At 40.6% G+C, this 22760-nt stretch overlaps 2 protein-coding genes across 4 annotated transcripts; both read left to right on the top strand.

The window, feature by feature from the left end:
- The first annotated feature begins 824 nt into the window (after window positions 1-824).
- On the top strand, window positions 825-10740 carry LOC106603170 (FUN14 domain-containing protein 1A). Of its 2 annotated transcripts, none has more exons than XM_014196484.2 (5): window positions 825-1093; window positions 4298-4448; window positions 4572-4647; window positions 8989-9117; window positions 9320-10740. In XM_014196484.2, exons 1-5 carry the CDS (start codon window positions 1075-1077, stop codon window positions 9395-9397), a joined length of 453 nt encoding a protein of 150 aa, XP_014051959.1. In that variant the 5' UTR covers window positions 825-1074; the 3' UTR covers window positions 9398-10740. The 2 variants fall into 2 exon arrangements, with proteins under 2 accessions (XP_014051959.1, XP_014051960.1); XM_014196485.2 differs by lacking the exon at window positions 825-1093 and adding an exon at window positions 2797-2899.
- A 1451-nt stretch (window positions 10741-12191) lies between these two features.
- LOC106603169 (lys-63-specific deubiquitinase BRCC36-like) lies at window positions 12192-21044 on the top strand. Of its 2 annotated transcripts, none has more exons than XM_014196482.2 (8): window positions 12192-12316; window positions 15853-15972; window positions 16154-16241; window positions 16352-16440; window positions 16534-16589; window positions 16780-16911; window positions 19440-19483; window positions 19609-21044. In XM_014196482.2, the coding sequence occupies exons 1-8, from the start codon at window positions 12212-12214 to the stop codon at window positions 19755-19757; spliced, it is 783 nt and encodes a 260-aa protein (XP_014051957.1). In that variant the 5' UTR covers window positions 12192-12211; the 3' UTR covers window positions 19758-21044. The 2 variants fall into 2 exon arrangements, with proteins under 2 accessions (XP_014051957.1, XP_014051955.1); XM_014196480.2 differs by lacking the exon at window positions 12192-12316 and adding an exon at window positions 12978-13249.
- Window positions 21045-22760: the final 1716 nt, after the last annotated feature.

The following is a 22760-nucleotide window of genomic DNA, read 5'->3' on the forward strand; positions in this document are numbered from 1 at the left end:
ACTGGAACGAGCTGCAATAAACACTCAAACTGGACAGTTTTATCTCAATCTCTTCATTCAAAGAATCAATCATGGACACTCTTACTGACAGTTGTGGCTGCTTTGTGTGATGTATTGTTGTCTCTACCTTCTTGACCTTTGTGCCCAATAATGTTTGTACCATGTTTTGTGTTGCTACCATGTTGTTGTTATGTTGTGTTCTGCCTTGCTATGTTGTTGTCTTAGGTCTCTCTTTATGTAGTGTTGTGTGTTTTGTCCTATATTTATATTGTATTTTTTATCCCAGGCCCTGTCTACGCAGGAGGCCTTTTGCCTTTTAGTAGGCCATCATAGTAAATAAGAATTTGTTCTTAATTGACTTGCCAAGTTAAATAAAAGGTTAATAAAAAATTAAATAAATATATGCATATTTATAATCAAACTTACACTTTTGGGTTCACAATCTTTTTGACAGAATTCTTTTAGTTACAAATCAGGTCACCGTGCCAAACTTCCCTGCTAAAACAGCGCTACCGTGCTGCTCTTTTGACTGTTTTAGAAACTCAGCAGAGAACCTTCTCGCTCTCCATTCAGCTCCCATCTCATCTTGAGGGGCGTTACTTTAAAATGCAAATCCTTACATTGCTAGACCAATCATATGCTTCAATGTGCCACTGTTCAGTGCTTTGGCAAGACAGGACAATGATAGAGATTCCGTGCGTGATGTTAAATTGCGGTCTCAGTTGCTCCGATTTCAAAATGATTTGAGCACAGTTGAAAAGTTAACGCACTATATACAATGGACTAATTAGAAAAATAAAAACAGTACTTTCCAATGCGTGAGATAGAAGAGGTGCGGCGTGTGAGCGTGAGAAGAGAGTCAATACGTGTAGTGCTAGGGCAAAAAACACAACGTACACCCAGGGGCCCACGACCGAGTTTGGGAAACCCTCAATTTGAGCTATGGTCTAATGAACACCAGAAAGGCAGGATGTGTGTAAAGGCCCTATACATCGAAATGGTACTGGGCCAATTTTGTGATGTAACACGTGACATTTCGGATGGGCTGGGTTAAAACCAAATGAATTGAGAAAAATGGCCGAGAAGAATAAAGGTGAGAAACAAGCTAGCAATAGACATTTTTTAAATATATTGCCCTCGCTAACTATATCACAAAATGTAGTCTTTAATCTGAGTAAAGTGGTCAAATACCATCAAACAAACGCAGTTACGTTAATGCACATGAACACGGTTGTCCTTCGGAAGGTTAGTTAGCTAAGGTAGAATGTGTAACGGTTTATGCTAACAATCGCAGTTAGCTAGCGCTCAGTCTAAATGCGGACCAGCGTTCTTTGTTTGCTAGTCCCCACGCCTGCTATTCAGGGTGGGAGTGCTACGTATTTTGTCAAATGAAATGCTTACTAACTCCATGTTGCTAACTAGCTTCCAGTGCCCTGGGTGTGTTGGTTGGTAGCTAGCTGTGGTAGGCTAATTACTGAACTGGCTAGTTACAACATTTTACATACTACGACACACACTGGGCTAGTACAATCACTTCGAAAATGTATTACTCCTTAACTGTTATGACATTACAGTATGTCTGACTGTTTACTGACAACTGCTGAGGTCTCATATGAGGGGCTAGTGTGAAGGAAGGCCATGTTATAGGACCCCGCCTACTTGTTTTACACTGAACCAAAATATAAACGCAACGTGCAACAATTTCAAAGATTTGACTGAGTTAATAGAAGAAATCAGTCAATTGAAACAAATAAATTAGGCCCTGATCTATGGATTTCATATTACTGGGAATACAGATATGCAAATGTTGGTCACAGATACCTTTTTTTTTTTAAAGAAAAAAAAAGTAGAGGCATGGATCAGAAAACCAGTCAGCATCTGGTGTGACCACAATTTGCCTCATGCAGGGTGACATCTCCTTCGCTTAGAGATGATCAGGCTGTTAATTGTGGCCTGTGGAATGTTGTCCCACTCCTTTGATGGCTGTGCGAAGTTGCTAGATATTGGGGGGAACTGGAACACGCTGTGGTACGTGTCGATCCAGAGCATCCCAAACATGCTCAATGGGTGACATGTCTTGAGTATGCAGACCATGAAAAACTGACATTTACAGCTTCCAGGAATTGTGTACAGATCCTTGCGACATGGGGTTGTGCATTATCATGCTGAAACATGAGGTGATGGCGGCGGATGAATGGGCCTCAGGATCTCGTCACGGTATCTCTGCATTCAAATTGCCATTGGTTTAAAATGCCATTTGTGTTCATTGTCAGTGGCTTATGCCTGCCCATACCATGACCCCACTGCTACCATTGGGCACTCTGTTCACAATGTTGACAATAGCAAACCACTCACCCACACAACGCCATACATCTGCCATCTGCCCGGTACAGTTGAAACCGGGATTCATTTGTGATGAGCACACTTCTCCAGCGTGATAGTGGCCATCGAAGGTGAGAATTTGCCCACTGAAGTCGATTACGATGCCAGACTGCAGTCAGGTCAAGACCCTGGTGAGGATGACGAGCATGCAGAAGCGCTTCCCTGAGATGGTTTGTGCAGAAATTCTTCGGCTGTGCAAACCCAGTTTCATTAGCTGTCCGAGTGGCAGGTCTCAGACCATCCCGTAGGTGAAGAAGCCTGATGTCGAGGCCCTGGGCTGGTGTGGTTGCAAGTGGTCTGCAGTTGTGAGGCTCGTTGGACGTACTGCTAAATTTTCTAAAATGAGGTTGGAGGTGGCTTATGGTATAGAACTGAACGTTACATTCTCTGCCAACAGCTCTGGTGGACATTCCTGCTGTCAGCATGCCAATTGCACGCTCTATCAAAACTTGAGACATCTGTGGTGTTGTGACGACAACTGCACATTTTAGTGCCCTTTTATTGTCCCCAGTACAAGGTAATCATGTTTAATCAGCTTCTTGACATGCCACACCTGTCAGGAGGATGGATTATCTGGGCAAAGGAGAAATGCACACTAACTGGGATGTAAACAAATTTTGTGCACAATATTTGAGAGAAATAAGCTTTTTGTGCGTATGGAACAGATTGTGGATCTTTTATTTCATCTCATGAAACATGGGTCCAACACTTTACATGTTGCATTTTATATTTTTTGTTCAGTGTATTTGTAGAATCTTCTAGTATCACTGATAATGCCAAGGAGGGGGGAAAAGGATACTATTTGAAAGTATTAACAGGACAATTCCATAAAACTGAATGAAAGGGTTTCACTATGTTTTGCAGGATATGTCAAAGATTTGGTGTCTGCCAGGCCAGTGTTTGTTCTTAACCCAGACAAAGCTCTTGACTACTGAGCTAATCACAAGTCTGTCTGACTGAACGAGAACTCGATGCCCATTAGATGTCTTTGGGCTGGTCTATTTTAGGCTTGTACTTAATTCAGCTTTTCCCAATCTTGGTCCTCTAGACACTCTAGCGGCATCAAATGATCAGAGTTTGACGATTAGTTGACAATTTGAATCAGCCGTGTAGTGCTAGGTCAAAAACCAGAATGTGCAGCCCTTGGGGTCCCAAGGACTGAGTTTGGGAAACCCTGACTTAATGGGCAGAGATTTTTGATATACTGATTCCATGGCACATGGTTTATGAACTGATACACAAAACAATGCTGGATTCAAAACTTAGTTTTTCATTTAAAATTATGATACAAAATTCCTGCAACCGATAGAATGAGATATATACTGAGCTGGCAGATTTTGCTGCAACTAGACAGAATCATTAGATCACTTGTTTTGGTACTGCTCATATGTAGCTTGTTTTTGAAGAATTGCAACATTTACCTGGAGCTAACTCTGTAAATAGCACTGCTGGGTGATTTGAAAAGTCAGTCAATCGAACAATAATATACTACTCTTAAGCAAGCATTTGTATCTTTCATTTGCAATCTGTAGACTATGACAATAGAAAGGTTCAGAACTTTGGTGAAATGGCACAGTTGAAAATGTATATAGCAAATGGAAATCAAAACTGGATGGTTTTCAGAGATAGATGGGAGGTACTGAAAATAACAAAATATAACTAATGTCAAATATAATGTCTGTAAAATGTATGTATAAGCTGGAAGTATATGTGGGGATTGGAAATTATGCAGGTCTACCCCCTAAAAAACGATCTAACTTAACTGTCTGGCATCCGACGTGGCGTAAGATACACAATGCACACATTATTTCTACTGTTGAGGCCATCCAACATGCATTTCAGTGTCTTGCAAGGTTATGTGAGCCAAGGACGATTAAGCGTATGACACATTTTTAATTATGACTTGTTCTTCTAGTTAAGAGTGAGGAGACCTTTGAAGTCATGGACGTAGTAGAGTATGCCAAGAAACAGAGATGGTGGAACAAAATATTTGGCGAGAACTCTGGGCCCGTAGCAGAGAAGTATAATGTTGCCACCCAGCTTGCCATTGGTGGAGTGTCTGGCTGGTGAGTCGATCAGTCCTGAATGTGTTAATATTAAACAGAACTAAGCCATGTGAATCTGGTGGTACAATTTAACCAATTAAATTACTTACCAGTTCTCTGTTTGACTGCTGTGTTACCTCTTAGGTGTGCAGGGTATTTGTTCCAGAAAGTTGGGAAGCTGGCAGCTTCGGCAGTGGGTGGAGGCTTCTTTTTCCTTCAGGTAGGGCTCGACTTCTTTACGTACATTTATTTTCTTGTTTTGATGATCCTTAGTTCTAAATGACACCTGACCAATTTATTGAGCCACATTTAAAACAGATTCTGACAGTAATGTTTCATTAGGACATATAGCCTTCCCTGTAGCTCAGTTGGTAGAGCATGGTGTGTGCAACGCCAGGGTTGTGGGTTCGATTCCCACGGGGGGCCAGCACAAAAAAGAAATGTATGCATTCACTACTGTAAGTCGCTCTGGATAAGAGCGTCTGCTAAATGACTAAAATGTAAAAAAAAAAATGTAAAAATGTAATGGAGGTGTGTTTTGACCGTAGACTATGGCCGTGTCCGAAATCTGGCTTGCCTACTACTTACTTAAACTGCATACTGTGGACTAATCATACTACATACTATTTAGAATGTACTGTTCAGAAAAGCAGTAAGTAGCAAATATTAGCAAACTAGGCTCATCCTACTGAGAATGCAACATCTAATGCGCAGTTGCGTTGATTCCTGCCATTCGTTCATTTTGGTACAGCGCGTCCCCTTAGCTGTTTATCAGCTGTTGTCAAACACACACACAGGTCTCAAAGACGATTCTCTGGCCTCCTGAGTGGCACAGCGTTCTAAGGCACTGCATCGCCATAGACCTGGTTCGATCCCAGGCTGTGTCACAGTCGGCCATGACCGGGAGACCCATGAGGTGGCGCACAATTGGCCCAGCGTCGTCCGGGTTAGGGGAGGGTTTGACCGGCCGGGATTTCCTTGTCCCATCGTGCTCTAGCGACTCCTTATGTCGGCCGGGCGCCTGCAAGCTCCATTTGGTTGCCTGCAAGCACCCTTTGGTTGGCAGCTGGACGGTGTTTCCCCTGAAACATTGGTGCGGCTGGCTTCTGGGTTAAGCGAGCAGTGTGTCAAGAAGCAGTGCTGCTTGGCAGGATCGCGTTTCGGAGGATGCATGGTTCTCGACCTTTGCCTCTCCCGTGTCTGTAGGGGAGTTGCAGCGATGGGACAAGCCTGTAACTACCAATTTGGATATCACGAAAAGGGGTAAAAGTACAAAAAAAGGAATAACAAAAAAAGACTATTCTCTAACTCAAGTGTACAGCAAATTCTACTAGATGAAAATACAAAATGAGTTTGACATCCTGGCATTTAAAGCATCCAACATTTTAGAATGTCACAAACGACTATGGACAATTATGGAATGTAGTACATGGAAGATGGGGGGCCAGTACAAATAAAAAATGCATGAAATGTATGCATTCACTACTGTAAGTCGCTCTGGATAAGAGCGTCTGCTAAATGACTAAAATGTAAAATATCAATAGCCCTTTGTATGGAGCATATGGGATGACAAATACACTGATAGAAATTAGTTTGCTCTAATTATTTCTCCAATGTTTGTTATTCTCCTCAATGCAACCCTTGCCCAAGTACTTAGCATTAGGAAAGTGTAAAATGTGCTGTCAAAAGCTTTAATGGTATTTTTCACTGTTAAAATGCTATATTTTGTTGCAAGCAAAATGTATCATTCTGGGAGAAGTAATAAAGTGAATAGTCTTTTAGAATGATTTTGTTTGTGAGAGCTTTGCGTGCGTGAGCATTGCAAAATAAATCTACACATGTCAATAATTTCATCCAAACTGCTCGCGCGTCAACGAGCGTCTGCATAGCCAGGCACTAAAATAGAACTTGGTTCTATTTTTGATGCTTGAAGCGCTGCAAGTCCCGCCTCTCCAATCTCCTCATTGGTTCTTAGGAGCATATACTAGAGGTCAACCAATTATGATTTTTCAACGCCGATACTGATTATTGGAGGACCAACAAAAGCCGATCCCGATTAACCGTCTTTATATATATATTTGTTTAGGCAAGGTGTGTATATATATATATATATATATATATATATATATATTTTATATATATTTTTTGTAATAATGACAATTACAACAATACTGAATGAACACTTTTATTTTAACTTAATATAATACATAAATAAAATCAATTTAGTCTCAAATAAATAATGAAACATGTTACATTTTGGTTTAAATAATGCAAAAACAGTGTTGGAGAAGAAAGAAAAAGTGCAATATGTGCCATGTAAAAAAGCTAACGTTTAAGTTTCTTGCTCAGAACATGAACATATGAAAGCTGGTGGTTCCTTTTAACATGAGTCTTCAATATTCCCAGGTAAGAAGTTTTAGGTTGTAGTTATTATAGGAATTATAGGACTATTTCTCTCTATACCATTTGTATTTCATATACCTCTGACTATTCAATGTTATTATTGGCACCATAGTATTGCTAGCCTCATCTCGGGAGTTGATAGGCTTGAAGTCTTAAACAGCGCTGTGCTTCAAGTATTGCTAAGAGCTGCTGGCAAACACAGGAAAGTGCTGTTTGAATGAATGCTTACGAGCCTGCTGCTGCCTACCACCGCTCAGTCAAATATCAAATCATAGACTTAATTATAATATAATAAACACACAGAAATACGAGCCTTAGCTCATTAATATGGTCAAATCCGGAACCTATCATTTTGAAAACAAAAAGTTTATTCTTGTGAGCCCAAACTGCTGCATATACCCTGACTCTGCTTGCACAGAACGCAAGAGAAGTAACACAATTTCCCTAGTTAATATTTCCTGCTAACATGAATTTCTTATAACTAAATATGCAGGTTTAAAAAAATATACTTCTGTATTGAGTTTAAGAAAGGCATTGATGTTTATGGTTAGGTTCATTGGTGCTTTTTTTCGCAAATGTGCTTGTTATATCATCACCCGTTTGGCGAAGTAGGCTGTGATTTGATGATAAATTAACAGGCACCGCATTGATTATTTGCATCGCTGGACAAGCTAGTTAAACTAGTAATATCATCAACCATGTGTAGTTAACTAGTGATTATGTTAAGATTTGATTTGTTTTTTTAAAGTTTAATGCTAGCTAGCAACTTACCTTGGCTCATTGCTGCACTCGCGTAACAGGTGGTCAGCCTGCCACACAGTCTCCTTGTGGAGCGCAATGTAATCGGTTACCGATTGTTATGAAAACGCGAAATCGGCCCTAATTAATCGGTTATGCCGATTAATCGGTCGACCTCTAGCATGTACCCAGGTGGGTGATTGAACGCTGAACTGAGGTCCACACTCCAGTCCAGTTGGTGATGGTAATACACCTTTAAAGTTGGTTTTCAACTGCCATATCAAGTCCAAAGAAGATGAAGACAAAAGAAGACTGAAGGAGGAAAGATTACAAGAATCTGTGGCTTAATTGCCGGAGTAGAGAACCTTGTGCATTTCAGATAAAATAACAGCCCAATGTTTATATCCCCGAACAAATTATCTAGCAACAGCAAGCTAGCTAGCTAAATGGCCATGAATGTTTCATGTGTTTCGACCTGTCCCCAAATTAATATAGGTGGGTGAGTTTGTTTTGATATTTCAACCTGCGTGTCCTGATCGTGTCTGGTGTGGAAGGACAAAATCAACATGCGCGCGTGATGGCGCACGCGGACACACCTGGTCTAGTCAACATTGCATTTATGCCTTGTATCATATACATATTTTGGAATGTTTATCTGTATATTTTTTTTCTTATTCTTTTCATTGTCATTTAGGTCATTATTGTGGAGTCACTACAATGTTGTTGATCCATCCTCAGTTTTCTCCCATCACAACCATTTAAAATCATTAAGCAGTTTCCTTACTGTCCTGCAGCTCAGTTCAGAAGGACGACTGCATCTTTGTGTCTGGGTGATTTTAATACATCATCCACATCATAATTATTAACTTGACCATGCTTAAAGATATAGTAAATGTTTGATTTGATATTGTAACCGATATACCAATCACTGAGGCTGTTGAAAAGCTCTCTGGATTTTGTAGTTGAATCTGTGCTTGAAATTCAATTCTTGACTGAGGGACCTCACAGATGTATTTATGTACGTATGTATGTGGGACAGAGGAAGGGGTAGTCATTCAAACGTCATGTCATCCCCTATTATTTCTCAGAGTCCATATAACTTTTGAGATTAGTTAAGCCAAATGTGACTTCTGAAATAATTTAGGCTTGCCTAAACAAAGGGGGTGAATACTTATGGAACAAATTCATTTTTTAATTTGTAAACATTTGTAGAATTTTCTTTTCACTTTGACATTATGGCATATTTTGTGTAGATCAATGACAAAAAATTACAATTAAATCTTTCAATCCCACTTTGTAACGCAACAAAATTGGAAAAAAGTTAAAGGGGGTGCATACTTTATATAGGTATTGTATCTCAATGGTTATGATGATCAAGTCACACTGTCATTATTGGTGGGTGTGATTAATTTCCTTCTAGATTGCCAATCACACAGGATACATCAAAGTGGACTGGAAGAGGGTGGAGCGTGATGTAAACAATGCCAAAAAGCAGCTGAAGTTGAATGCAGAAAAGCCCACTAAGGAAGTCAGAACAAAAGTGGATGAGGTAAGGGGTTATCATGGTCTACTACAAAATGGTGGATGTTTCTTCTCTGATTCATGTTTAATATGCTCAGAACTAAAATTATTTTGAAGTCATCCACACCTTTTGTTTTACTCCAGAGTATAAAAGAGAACAATGTTAAAGAACAATACTCTGCAAAACTTTACCATCGATTAAAGGTGCTTTTTCTTTTTTGTCTTACCAGGTGCAGACATTTGTGAAGAAGAATATTATCCTCACAGGAGGTTTTGCTGGGGGATTTCTGCTGGGCCTGGCCTCTTAAGAGCCTCTCATTTCGGTCTTTACTTAATGTTTGTCTCATACAAGGCTGAAAACAGCTTAAACCTAAGCAGCTATCTAGATATGTAAGTAGACTATATTGATATCATATGTCAAGCTAATTCATAGGCTTGATGTGTTTTTGGGCTTTTGGGCATGTGTCAATTTGAAAACAACCGTTTAGATACTATGTCTGTGGTTAAAGTTTATGCATGGTCTGTGCACATATGGCAGGAGCATTGGCTTTAATTTTTCTATGGGTTGTTTTGGTGTGGTACTTATTTGAGAGATTATTCAGATTCACTTCAATAGTTTTATCTGTATGCATTCAGATGGAACTCAGGGTTCTCCCCAGGATTTTTTAAAACAAGGTGTTTCTGCTGAGTATGGCTGGGGGGTGGCCCGATGTGGTGTAGTGGACTCAGTTTTTTTTATTTTATAATAAAACATTTTTACACCTGTAACTGCCATTTCCTGCAATCTAGAGAAAAAATGGCCTATGATACATAAAGTGGCGCAGCGCCTCTTAAATTCTATGGAGAGGACCCTGAAACTGGAGCAATGCACTTTAACGTGTTTTCCCTAATGTGGGATTTGTTTTGTAATATCCTGCATTTTCTAAGTTAAGATCAACAAGGTTGTTATGTGTTTAAATGTTACTTCAGACCAAAGGGTTTGAGTTAAAAGCATCTACATGTATGAGTAAATACTGTATGACAGGACTAGGAGGCCACAGTAACTCAAGTTTGAATGGTATTTGAAGTTAGTCTTACCTGAAAATCAGTGACATTTCAAAGTATAACTCAAAGAAAATCATGTATGCATATTAACCGTCCCCAATAGTATTGACTTATTTACCAGTACAGGAGGTTGCATGTGAAGTATTTATTTGAGATCAAGTAGTGAGAAGGCAAGACTGGACTTTTGATTTTGCTTTCTAATTCCCTGCTTAAGAGTGAGGCGTGTCATGTGTGTAAGTACAGGTTGTGTGCATTATCAAAAGCTAGGGTGTATTCATTATTTGGATTCTGTTGTAAAATGTAGTGCAACGAAACCTGTTTACTCCAAACGTACATTTTTTTGCAATGAAAACTATTAAAAAAAAAACAAATTCAGGTAGGTTCTGTTTGCTTCCTCGTGTAAATGTTTTTTGTTGCAAAGCTTTTTGCAACAGACCAAACATTTCACAACAGACTAATGAATACACCCCTGCCTAACAGCATACAAGGCTCGTGTTTCACAAATGACTATGGACAATTATGAATGTAATACATGGAAGATATCAATAGTCCTTTGTATGGAACATATGGGATGACAAATACACTGATATAAATTAGTTTGCTCTAATTATTTCTCCAATGTTTGTTATTCTCCTCAATGCAACCCTTTCCCAAGTACTTAGCATTAGGAAAGTGTAAAATGTGCTGTCAAAAGCTTTAATAGTATTTTTCACTGTTAAAATGCAATATTTTGTTACAAGCAAAATGTATCATTCTGGGAGAAGTAATCAAGTGAATTGTCTTTTAGAAAGATTTTGTTTGAGAGTTTTACTGACTGCATCCTCCGAGGATAATTGACTGTCAATATAAACAACTCTATTACATTACAACACGGATGGGCAACTCCAGTCCTCGGGGCCTGAGTGGTGTCACACATCTGCCCCAGCTTACAACTGTGACACCAATTGTGATCTTCAGTTAAAAATGTAATTAGTTTAATCAGCTGTGTTTGCTAGGGATGGGTTAAAAGTGTGACAGCACTCCAGCCCCCAAGGATGGGTGTTGCCCATCCCTGCATTAGAAGCGTTGTCATTATATACTACAGTTTCAAGTGTCCACAATCATGTCAGGATGTAGCAGGGCTTTTAGGCTCTGTTGACTTCTGTTCCCTCACAAACCCTAAACCATCAAAATAGTGGCACAGGCCATATATAAACTCCCAGTAATTTATTGGGTATTTACCAACGTTTTGGCATCACTGTGCCTTCGTCAGGGTAATGTCATGAATACTTGAACCAGGTTATGTAGACAGTGTAATTCTTGCAACCAATGACAATAGTGAGGGGTGTGTCTTAATGATTAAGTTAATTAAACTATTAAAAACAGTTTATGGCATTTAAATATTAGGCTATTATCATATAGGAACATAATTGAATATTGTACATAATATTAGCATCAACATACATTGTTTAATTCAATTTCACATGTTTAATTGTTTTGTATTTCATATGTTACATGTAATCTTTTGGTTCAACCTTAATGCATAATAAGCATCATCAACAGGGGGAACATATTAGGTGTACGCTAATAATCTGTAGAAAGAATATACATTTATAAGACTTGTTCATAAAAGAAAGAATTGTTCATATGCAAACCCTGAGCAGCAGACTTCTCACCTGCATGCTCACAGCACTGCACCTGCTCTCTATGTACTTGTTTGCCTGGAAGAAAAACACAGTGGGCTAAGTTAATGTAATACATGAAACCCAATCAGATATCAAAACATTTTTTCACATTAGAAATAATATAAATAGGTAGATAATGCTGTGGAAAAAAACATCACCTTGCAAACACTTCTGAATTGTGCATGTTTGCTTCTGACAAGGATCTTTGTGGCATTGTACAACTATAGAGAAAAGGGAAAACATTTTGAACGTTTATTTAACGAGGCAGGTCAGTTAAGAACAAATTCTAATTTACAATGATGACCTACCAGAAGGCAAAAGGCCACCTGCGGGGCGGGGGCTGGGATTAAAAATAAAATAAAAATATAGGACAAAACACACATCACAAGAGAGACCTAAGCATGGTAGCAACACATGACTGCAGCACAAAACATGGTACAAACATTATTGGGCACAGACAACAGCATAAAGGGCAAGAAGGTAGAGACAATACATCACGCGAAGCAGCCACAACTGTCAGTAAGTGTCGGCATGATTTAGTTTTTTTTAATGAAGCGATGGAGATAAAACGGTCCAGTTTTGAGTGTTTATTGCAGCTCGTTCCAGTCGCTAGTTGCAGCGAACTGAAAAGAGGAGCGAACAAGGGTGTGTGCTTTGGGGACCTTTAACAGAATGTGACTGGCAGAATGGGTGGACGATGAGGGCTGCAGTATATATCTCAGATGGCGGGGGGAGTGAGGCCTAAGAGGGTTTTATAAATAAGCATCAACCAGTGGGTCTTGCGACGGGTATACAGAGATCACCAGTTTACAGAGGAGAATAGAGTGCAGTGTCCTATAAGGGCCATTTCTGGACATTATTAATTAATTACGTGGACAAATATTATGAACCATTAACCACCAGTAGATATTACAATTATTGATGTTAAACTCATGATTTTATACCTGTTCTTCAAGCCTTACACACAATATTTGCTGCAAACGTCTCCGGAATTTCGGGTGCTTACTCAAATGTCGTCCGTCTGGATTGGTTGCGCTATGGACTTTGCTGATTAAATTGCAGATAATAATAATAATTCTTATTTTGTTTGTCAAATTTTTTTTTGTGGATAACGCACGACTATAAAACGTGTACGATTTTGAGCGATAAGTGGTAAAATAGTTTGTTACACTAATGTAGGTAGGACCACAGACTTATCAGACTCCTTGCAACAACGGAATGTTGTTTCTGTAACAAGTTTTGATAGAAAAGTCGCTAACAAGCTAGCTTTAGCTTGTGAAGTTTGAGAGATAGCTTGTAGTAATTGATCATATTTTTTTGAGAACAAGACAGTTGTAGTACTATAACATGGCAGTGAGCGCAGTTCACCTCGAATCAGATGCTTTTTTGGTTTGCATGAATCATGCATTGAGTACCGAGAAGGAGGAAGTAATGGGACTTTGCATCGGGGAGGTAACGTTTGCAAGCTAGCTATTTAGCTAAATAATTTGATAGCAAAGCAATAACTAGCTAGTTGCCAGTGGCGTGTCCATAACATTTTAAATGGGGTGGCCAAAGTGGGGCATAGACCCAGTTTAGGAGGGGGAGGGCATAACATTTTGATGCAAGGTGGATATTTTTCAGTGTAATTATGATGGTTCGACAACGCATTAAAGCGCGAGTATATGGGTATCTCATACCTAACGCAGTTAGCATAGGCTCGCGAAACTACCTCTTTACTTCCTTTATACTGGACACATACAAATGGTATCCACGCGTTCACCCGACTCTGGGGAAGTGGATAAAGCTATATCCGAAAAACTGTAATTTGGAAAGTTTGAGGTGAGGGAGAAAGTGTGGTGGAACAAGTATTGTTAGCATTGTTATGTATCTTGCTAGTTGGATCGAATTATCCGTTAACTAGCCAGTGAAAGCTAACTTAACTGATCACATAATTGAATTTATGGTGTGAAAGTTAGCTGGCTAATAAAGTCAGACAGCTAACGTTAGTAACCTAACCAATTCGCTATAGTATTAACTGGTATGCGACTCCTTGCTGTTCCTCAAGTTATAACGCGTTAGTTGCTTACTGGACCCAGGCAATCGGTGTGAAATGTTAACTAGCTAACGAACTATCTGTGAAAGGAATGTTTTCCCTGTGAAGTATGTGTTTCGTTTTCAGAATGAGAGAATTAGGTGAAAATTAGGTGTTGCTTGTTAAACAAGTGGATTCAGGGATGAAGTGTAGCTGGGCCTGGCTTAAGCTGGATGCCACTATAGAGGTGAAAGGAAACCACACACTTTCCCTCTCTCTTTTTAAATATAGTGCAGATAAAAAGGGGTATGCCAGGTGTACTCTCTGCCTGAAAGAGACCCTTTGTTGGCATAATTGATAACATGGCCTGCTGGCACATTGTAGAACAGATGTCCACAGGCAGAAAGTGTACAGTAATAATGTGTAGCCCAAATATATTGTTTTTGTTGTGTTGAACTTGACAGTAACACTTGTGTGGGGGGAATATTTAATGTTTTACTCAGTGAATGTTATTTTTGCACACATGTAGCCTTGTGCACTTGATCGATGTCTACTATGGTGGTCACTAATAGAGAAAAATAGAATGCCTGTTTGTTTCATTCTATTTCTACTTTAAGATGTTTTTTTCCCTAGTGCAATATGTAGATGTCTGTGGTCACAAGCGTTCTATTATAAAGGCTGTCATGGCTAACTGCAATATTAGTGTGTTTTCTTTCAAGACTTGAGTGTCATTTGCAGTAAAGTCTAGGCAACAATTAACATTGAATTGCTTTCTTTACATTTTTTAGCTGTGAGTTAGGTTCACATTAACCACTTAATTTTACACACAGACTGATCATGTAGCTCTTTTGTTTTTTAATTAGTTGGCACAGATTATTTTGCATGTTTCGGGGCAGAAAAGGTGTCAGCTTTTTGGTCCCTCACCAGTTTGCATCCCTGTTCATTTTGTCCCTTGACACTATTATAAATCAATTACTAAAGTCTTCTTACAGTGTTTGCATTCAAAGTCAGAATTGTATATAATGGTTTTAGCGTACAGCAGTAAATTCACTTGAAAGTGCCATCCAGAGTGTGAATTACACTGTGAAATTCTAGGGGTTTCTATTTTTTTATTTTTATGGGACATCCTATGTGTGCATGCACACATGGGCTTTATAGTAAAGATGTAATTTAACTGTAAATATTGATACAAATGTTTTATGTGTCAAAAACATAGTGATTGGTTGTGTTCATATCTGATTGTCATACAAATCACTCTTAAAAAGTAGGTTACCTGTGCATGTTTTTCTACTCCAAAATAAATCTAGCATTTGAACACTGCACTGTGCACCCGCCATTTGGATGGAAAGGGACATCTATTACAAACACCATACGTGTAATGACGCTAAGCCTACAAAGTGGTGTTCATTCATGGATTCAAAGGAAGGCAGGCTTTTTACAATAAGGAAACAAATGTATAAAATGATTACACATTCATGTCTATCTCTGTTTCATAATTTTCCCTCAATTCACAAGGGGCTCTATCTTATTTCACCAGAGAAAGCGTCTGAGCGAGGCAAACGGCGCCCCTCTGTCTTAGTATCTGGAGCCCATGTATCTGATGCTGTCTGGCCAAAAATAATGTGACATGCCGTACTCTTTTTATCCAGACAGTATCAAATACATGGGCTGCACATACTAAGACAGAGCGGTGCTGTTTCGCTCTCACGGATGCTTTCTCTGTTGAGATTGATGGGTCTTTCTGTCCGTACGCGTCTTGGTCAAAATGATCAATATGTTCAGAGACGATCAATCAGAACTCAGAATTTCTGGAGGCCCACTGGGGGTGGCCAATCAGATTTCGGGGGGGGCCATGGCCACCCCCTGGACACGTCTCTGCTATCTGCATGCATATTATCTACCTTTAATGTACCCTTTGTTACATTCATATTCTCAATTGGCATATACTCCCAACTTGGTATTAGGGGCACCTGATATTGATTCTAGCTGGCTACCCTGTTAATTCTTCAGCTTTCTAAAGTCACTTGGTTTGTTTACATAGGTGGACACCAACCGCATCGTCCACATTCATTCTGTTATTATTCTCCGACGCTCGGACAAGAGGAAGGATCGCGTGGAAATTTCGCCTGAGCAGCTGTCTTCAGCGGCAACCGAAGCGGAGATATCCTTTGTGCGATGTCTCATTCAATAACTTAAATCTCTCTCTTCTGGTTGTGCCTTGAAGGAGGTCAGGGTTACGTACTCCGTGACAGATGTCGGTGTGACAGGTAGCGGTATCATAGAATTCCTGAGGCCATTGCCATTGTCTCATTTTGATAATCAATTTCCTTAGTAAGAGCTACAGGTTGGCTGAAATGACTGGACGACCGATGCGTGTAGTTGGTTGGTACCACTCTCACCCCCACATCACTGTGTGGCCATCACATGTGGGTAAGAACCAGAGCACCCCTGAACCACATCAATGCCACAACGTTAGTTCTCACTGTTATGGCAAACTTTTTCAGTCAGTGTGTCTGAAAGTCATTAATTTTCTACGACAGATGTGAGGACACAGGCCATGTATCAAATGATGGACCAGGGCTTTGTTGGGCTGATATTCTCCTGCTTCATTGAGGATAAGAACACAAAAGTAAGGGTTAAATGACAGCAGTTTTAAAATATGTAACGTCATTTTGATTTACAAAGGGGCTTCGAACAAATTCTATTATTATTTTGCTCTTAGACCGGTCGAGTTCTCTACACCTGCTTCCAGTCTGTCCAAGCCCAGAAAGGCTCTGAGTAAGTGTGCCCCTGTTTGGAAACCACTGTTTGCAGTGAAATGAATATCCTATCCAGATGTTAGTTAAAATCATCTAATAACACTTAATTTTGTTCGTTTTCTCCCTCATGACTATTAATCAGACAAAGATTTAATTGATTGTCTTTTGACACAAATACTGAATTACATCCCTGATCTGTGTTGATAAAGGTATGAGAGAATCGAGATCCCAATTCATGTGATTCCACACGAGGCCATTGGGAAAGTGTGCCTTGAGTCAGCAGTGGAGCTTCCCAGAATCCTCTGCCAGGAAGAGCAGGACACCTACAGAAAGATTCACAGGTAGGTCGCCTCAGAAGCCCAGGGGAGCATTCAGTTTGGTTCAGAGTTGGCTACGTTGCGTGACTGTTTTTACTGAATGACATGTTTCCCCAAAACAATGTGCACTGTTCTTCGACAGCCTTTGATGAGGTACGTTTGCTCCTATTTCGTGGGTGTGGCAAGCTGTGGCATGATCAATATGGGTGTGACCATTTGAATCGCAAAACTTGTGCAGCACATCATACACACACCATACACAATCGCCCTCTGGGCCACCATAATCACACCGTTCTTCAACTGGTCATTCAGTACAGTACCATTTCAGTTGAATTAACCATTCAATACCATTCTGTCGTACTGAAAGAACTTCATTGGACTATGTAAACTAGAAACCACATGTCCTGAGGCTGCATTTATTGTAGCTGGGGATTTTAACAAGGCTAATCTGAAAACAAGGCTCTCCAAATTCTATTATCATATCGGTTGTGCTACCAGGGCGGGCAAAACCCTACTGACCCTGGGTCTCGACCCCGCCCTGTGCAACTGGGTCCTGGACTTCCTGATGGGCTGCCCCCAGGTGGTGAGGGTAGGTAACAATATCTCCACCTCGCTGATCCTCAACACTGGGTCCCCACAAGGGTGCGTGCTCAGCCCTCTACTGTACTCCCTGTTCACCCATGACTGCGTGGCCATGCACACCTCCAACTCAATCATCAAGTTTGCAGATGACACTACAGTGGTAGGCTTGATTACCAACAACGACAAGACAGCCTACAGGGAGGAGGTGAGGGCCCTCGGAGTGAGGTGTCAGGAAAATAACCTCACACTCAATGTCAACAAAACCAAAAGAGATAATCGTGGACTTCAGGAAACAGCAGAGGGAGCAGCCCCCTATCTACATTGACGGGACAGTAGTGGAGAGGGTGGAGAGTTAAGTTCCTCTGCGTACACATCACGGACAAACTGAAATGGTCCACCCACACAGACAGCGTGGTGAAGAAGGCGCAGCAGCGCCTCTTCAACCTCAGGAGGCTGAAGAAATTCGGCTTGTCACCAAAAACACTCACAAACTTTTACAGATGCACAATCGAGAGCATCCTGTCGGGCTGTATCACCGCTTGGTACGGCAGCTGCTCCGCCCATAACCGGAAGGCTCTCCAGAGGGTAGTGAGGTCTGCACAACGCATCACCAGGCGCAAACTACCTGCCCTCCAGGACACCCACACCACCTGATGTCACAGGAAGGCCAAAAAGATAATCAAGGACAACAACCACCAGAGCCACTGCCTGTTCACCCCGCTAACATCCAGAAGGCGAGGTCAGTACAGGTGCATCAAATCTGGAACCGAGAGACTGAAAAACAGCTTCTATCTCAAGGCCATCAGACTGTTAAACAGCCGTCACTGACATTGAGTGGCTGCTGCCAACATACTGACTCAACTCCACTCACTTTAATAATGGGAAAATTGATGTAATCAATTTATCACTTGCAACTTTATATTATTTATATTAGATAATGTTTACATAACCTACATTATTCATCTCATATGTATATACTGTATGCCATACCATCTACTGCATCTTGCCATCTTGATGTATCACTAGCCACTTTAAACAATGCCACTTTATGTTTTCATAACCTACATTACTCATCTCATATGTATATACTGTACTCTATACCATCTATTACATCTTGCCTATGCCGTTCGGCCATCACTCATTTATGTTTTTATGTACATATTCGTATTCATTCCTTTACACTTGTGTGTACAAGGTAGTTGTTGTGGAATTGGTAGATTACTTGTTAGATATTACTGCATGGTCGGAACTAGAAGCACAAGCTTTTCGCTACACTTGCATTAACACCTGCTAACCATGTGTATGTGACAAATAAATTTGATTTGAATGCACCCCAGGGATCTGATGTTTTTGTTCGAAAGCTCGGAAGTTTTCCTCAGGGAGACAGTAAAAAGAGGTGGAGTCTAGATGGAAACTAGTGATGCATTGGCACTTTTCAAACCAGTGTGATATTTCATGTGGGTGGAGCTCTGAACGAAGGTTGTATTTCTGAACATTTGTCTGACTTGCAACAAGCTAGCTAGCATTAGATGCAACACTAATGTCGCATAGGCTACTAAAACTTTGTTCTACACGGTAGTAAAAGAGACAAAACAAGGAAGAGCCTCTCCTGGGTGAAAATGTAATTCTACTCAGTCATTTAAATGGGAGCGTTAACAGCCAGCGCTCCCATTCAAATGCAAAATCCGGTAATAAAGTTCTCTAGACTTCCAATAGTCAAGTCAACGAGATGCAATTTGGATGGATGGCCCCGCAAGACTAACTGGTAGGTACCTCTGATTTGGAGTGTGTTGAGACCCCCTGCAATTTCCTTTGCCACGCAGAAGATATTTCCCCTTTTGTCTACCATAATATACAAAATTGTCTTGCCGCAAAGACTGGTTTCAGAAGAAAATACTATGAACTCAAGGCAGCTCATTGTGTATTGCTCATTGTTAATAGAATAATTTCAGGATTTCATTTCTTTGCAGCTTAACTCAACTGGATCCGATCACGAAGATACACAATGGCTCAGGTTGGTCTCTATGTATTTGTTGATAACTGATATTTAATTGTCAGTATGCATATTAATATCCCCAACGATGCATCCATGTCTTGACTGTGCTTTCTTGCTCCACTTGACGTTTGTGTGTGTTTCAGTCTTCACTAAGAACCTGTGCAGCCAGATGTCTGCTGTGAGTGGTCCCCTGTTGCAGTGGCTGGAGGATCGTCTGGAGCAGAACAAACAGAACATCGTTGAGCTGCAGCTGGAGAAGGAGAGACTAACTCAGGAGTTGGCAACCATGTGAGAGGGAGAGAGTTAAGAAATAGACACGTGGGCCTACCGAGTGGCGCAGCGGTCTAAGGCACTGCTTTGCAGTGCTTGTGGCGTCGCTACAGACCCAGGTTCGATCCTGGGCTGTGTCGCAGCCAGCCGCGACCGGGAGACCCATGAGGCGGCGCCCAATTGGCCCAGCGTCGTCCGGGTTAGGGGAGGGTTTGGCCGGGCGGTATGTCCTTGTCCCATCGCGTTCTAGCGACTCCTTGTGGTGGCCTGGGCGCAGTGCACGCTGACTTCGGTCGCCAGCTGTACGGTGTTTCCTCCGACACATTGGTGCTTCTTGGTTAAGCGAGCAGTGTGTCAAGAAGCAGTGCGGCTTGGCAGAGTTTCGGAGGACGCATGGCTCTCAACCTTTGCCTCTCCCTAGTCCTTACGGGAGTTGCAGCGATGGGACAAGACTATAACTACCAATTTGGATATTATGAAATTGGGGAGAAAAAGGGGTGATGTTGACATGTTCCTCATAGTGCCATAGACCTAACACGAGAACAAGTGACTAAGTGAATCTCCTCATTGCTAACTGAATGCCACCACACACACCTTAGGGAGTGTTTTCCTGTCATCCTCTGTGTACTATTAAACACTATACTGTATTTACTAGAACATGTCACTACCACACTAAAATGTTAGATTTGTCTTTATTTTAGTTCCTTGGCACCGAGTATTGGATGTGTTTTTCCATATTGCTGATATATTTATATTTTCAATGGCTGGTGCAATGTACTGTGAGCATGAAAGGATGTCCCGTGTGAATTGCCAATTCAAAATGTGACAACATAGTATATCCAGGAATTTGCTTATTATAAAGTAAAAAAAAAAAAGAAATGCTAACTTTTGTTGCAATATGTCATGCTTTATTTGTGCTCTCCAAGTTAAATCAAAGCCATCTCCTTTGACAGCGATTGGATTTCTTGTACTTATGAATGTTTTCGTAAGGTATTTCATGGAAATGTTCCAAACCATTAACTTTGTCCGCTCCTGCAGAGTTTTGAGTCCTGAGTGAGGCATTTTGTCATGTTGGTTCTCATAGAAGGGCAGAGGCACAATTTGTTATTAACTATTTCATACGAGGTGGGGGATATTGCTTTACATCCGTTTGGAAAATACAGCGTTGTTAGCTAAACGATGTCTACATGTGAATGTATGGTGTAAACATCGTAGCTTATTTAGCAGCCATTGCTTAGTCATTGTGTGCGTTGTCATGCTTGTATGGGTTCTGTTGTTTTTGAGGGATTAAACAGATTTTTCTCTCTGACTCACCATCTTAAATATTTTTGTCAGTTGACTGAAGCCATACCAGTTTCAAATCTAAGCAATGCTCAAATTGGGTGAGCAGTTTAAATAATGACTGGCTTCATCTATCAGTACACCAAACACAATCAAAAGTAAATGTTTTTAGTACAGGGATAGGTCAGCATGGTACCAACAGCACATATTTATGTTGATTGGTTAAAATAACCCAACATTTTCAGATGGCCTGGTTCTGTGTGTACTATGGAAACAAATAATGTAGACAAGCTTTGAAAAAGATTATCTTCTGACCATCTCTGTGTCTGAGAGTTGCTATAGGAACAGCTTTGCCCATCAGCTGGAGTGGTTCAGTATTCTGGCTGAGTCATGCCGCAGCGCTCACATCAGGGAGATGGAACGAGCAATTTCCTGAGCCATCTTCATTATGGTCTTATTGAGTGATACCTCACAATGCTGAAATAGCCTTCCGCGAGGAGAAAAAGTTGCTATGTGAGAGGAACTATAGAAGGCCCTGTTAGCTGTAATGCCAACCAGAAATCAGTGGCAACTGCAAGGCATCATGTATGTCAGATGATGTACATAGTATGAAGGCCTTTAAAATGTTTTGATAAAATTTGATTTGATGTCTAAAGCTCACTTGAAATCTGGCAATCAGAATGCTTTGGCTGTCATTCTAATCACTATCACAATTATTATTACATCCCCAATCATCCACACACCTTATTTGGTATTCCACTAGGTAGCGGCATTGTTCTCGAGATACAAGGCTTTTTGCATCTCAAAAATAAAAGACAACAGATGCTGAAATGGCCAGATTACCGAAGTAAATATGTGCTGGATTCTTACTTGGTTTTGTGTAATCACATTTTCATCAACAACCCAACACAGATGCTCTCATCAGTGATTCTCTGTGGATGGTGTTTGCCTACGCAGCATAGCATTGCTAATGTGAGATGGCATTGCTTGCATCATTCACTGTGGATCCGAGACTCTCCATTATAGGGGTGGAGGGAAGGGAACCCATGATTCTCGGGAAACGGAGGTTGGGTGACAGGTTGATTACGATAAACTGCTGACCGGGAACTGTGTCTGCACCATTGCTGCCTGCTGTAATTCATGGTGACTTCTGCCTCAGCCCGACCTAGGTTATAGAACTGTAATATATTGCTTCAGAATAGATAAATGGCTAAAGTCATCCTCTGTTAAACCTTTCAGATGACTTTAACATGCCACATTATAAGGGAATTCTGTTTCAGGTATCATTCGTTACCAATGCCACAAATTAAGCATTTAGAAGAAAAAGTGCAATTTGTTGTAGATTTATTGAGGTACTGTCATTGCAATCTAATCCAGAGGGGAACATATATTGTCAGTGGACCTATTCCAAGCAATAATTACAATTATATAGAGCCAAGATAAAATATTTAAGCAAATTCTACCCCATCCTCCTTCACTATTTTGCAATAGAGGCCTCACGTTGAGGACTGAATGCTTTTCAGATTGGATGTTTGGACTGATGACTCCAGTTTTCCAAGTCTTGTTTAGCTTTCCTTTTTTTCTCTCACAATCTGCTGTTGCTATGGAATCCTTGTGCGAGACCAGTGGCCATGACATCATCCCGTTTACAGTAGACAGCCTCTTTCCATCCCCCAAGGACTCGAGCAAGGGACAGTGGTTTGATGGACACGCATCAGCTGTAATTTACTCTATGGATGGAAAT

Source organism: Salmo salar, chromosome ssa04 (assembly GCF_905237065.1).
Source record: "Salmo salar chromosome ssa04, Ssal_v3.1, whole genome shotgun sequence".
NCBI classification, from domain to species: domain Eukaryota; kingdom Metazoa; phylum Chordata; class Actinopteri; order Salmoniformes; family Salmonidae; genus Salmo; species Salmo salar.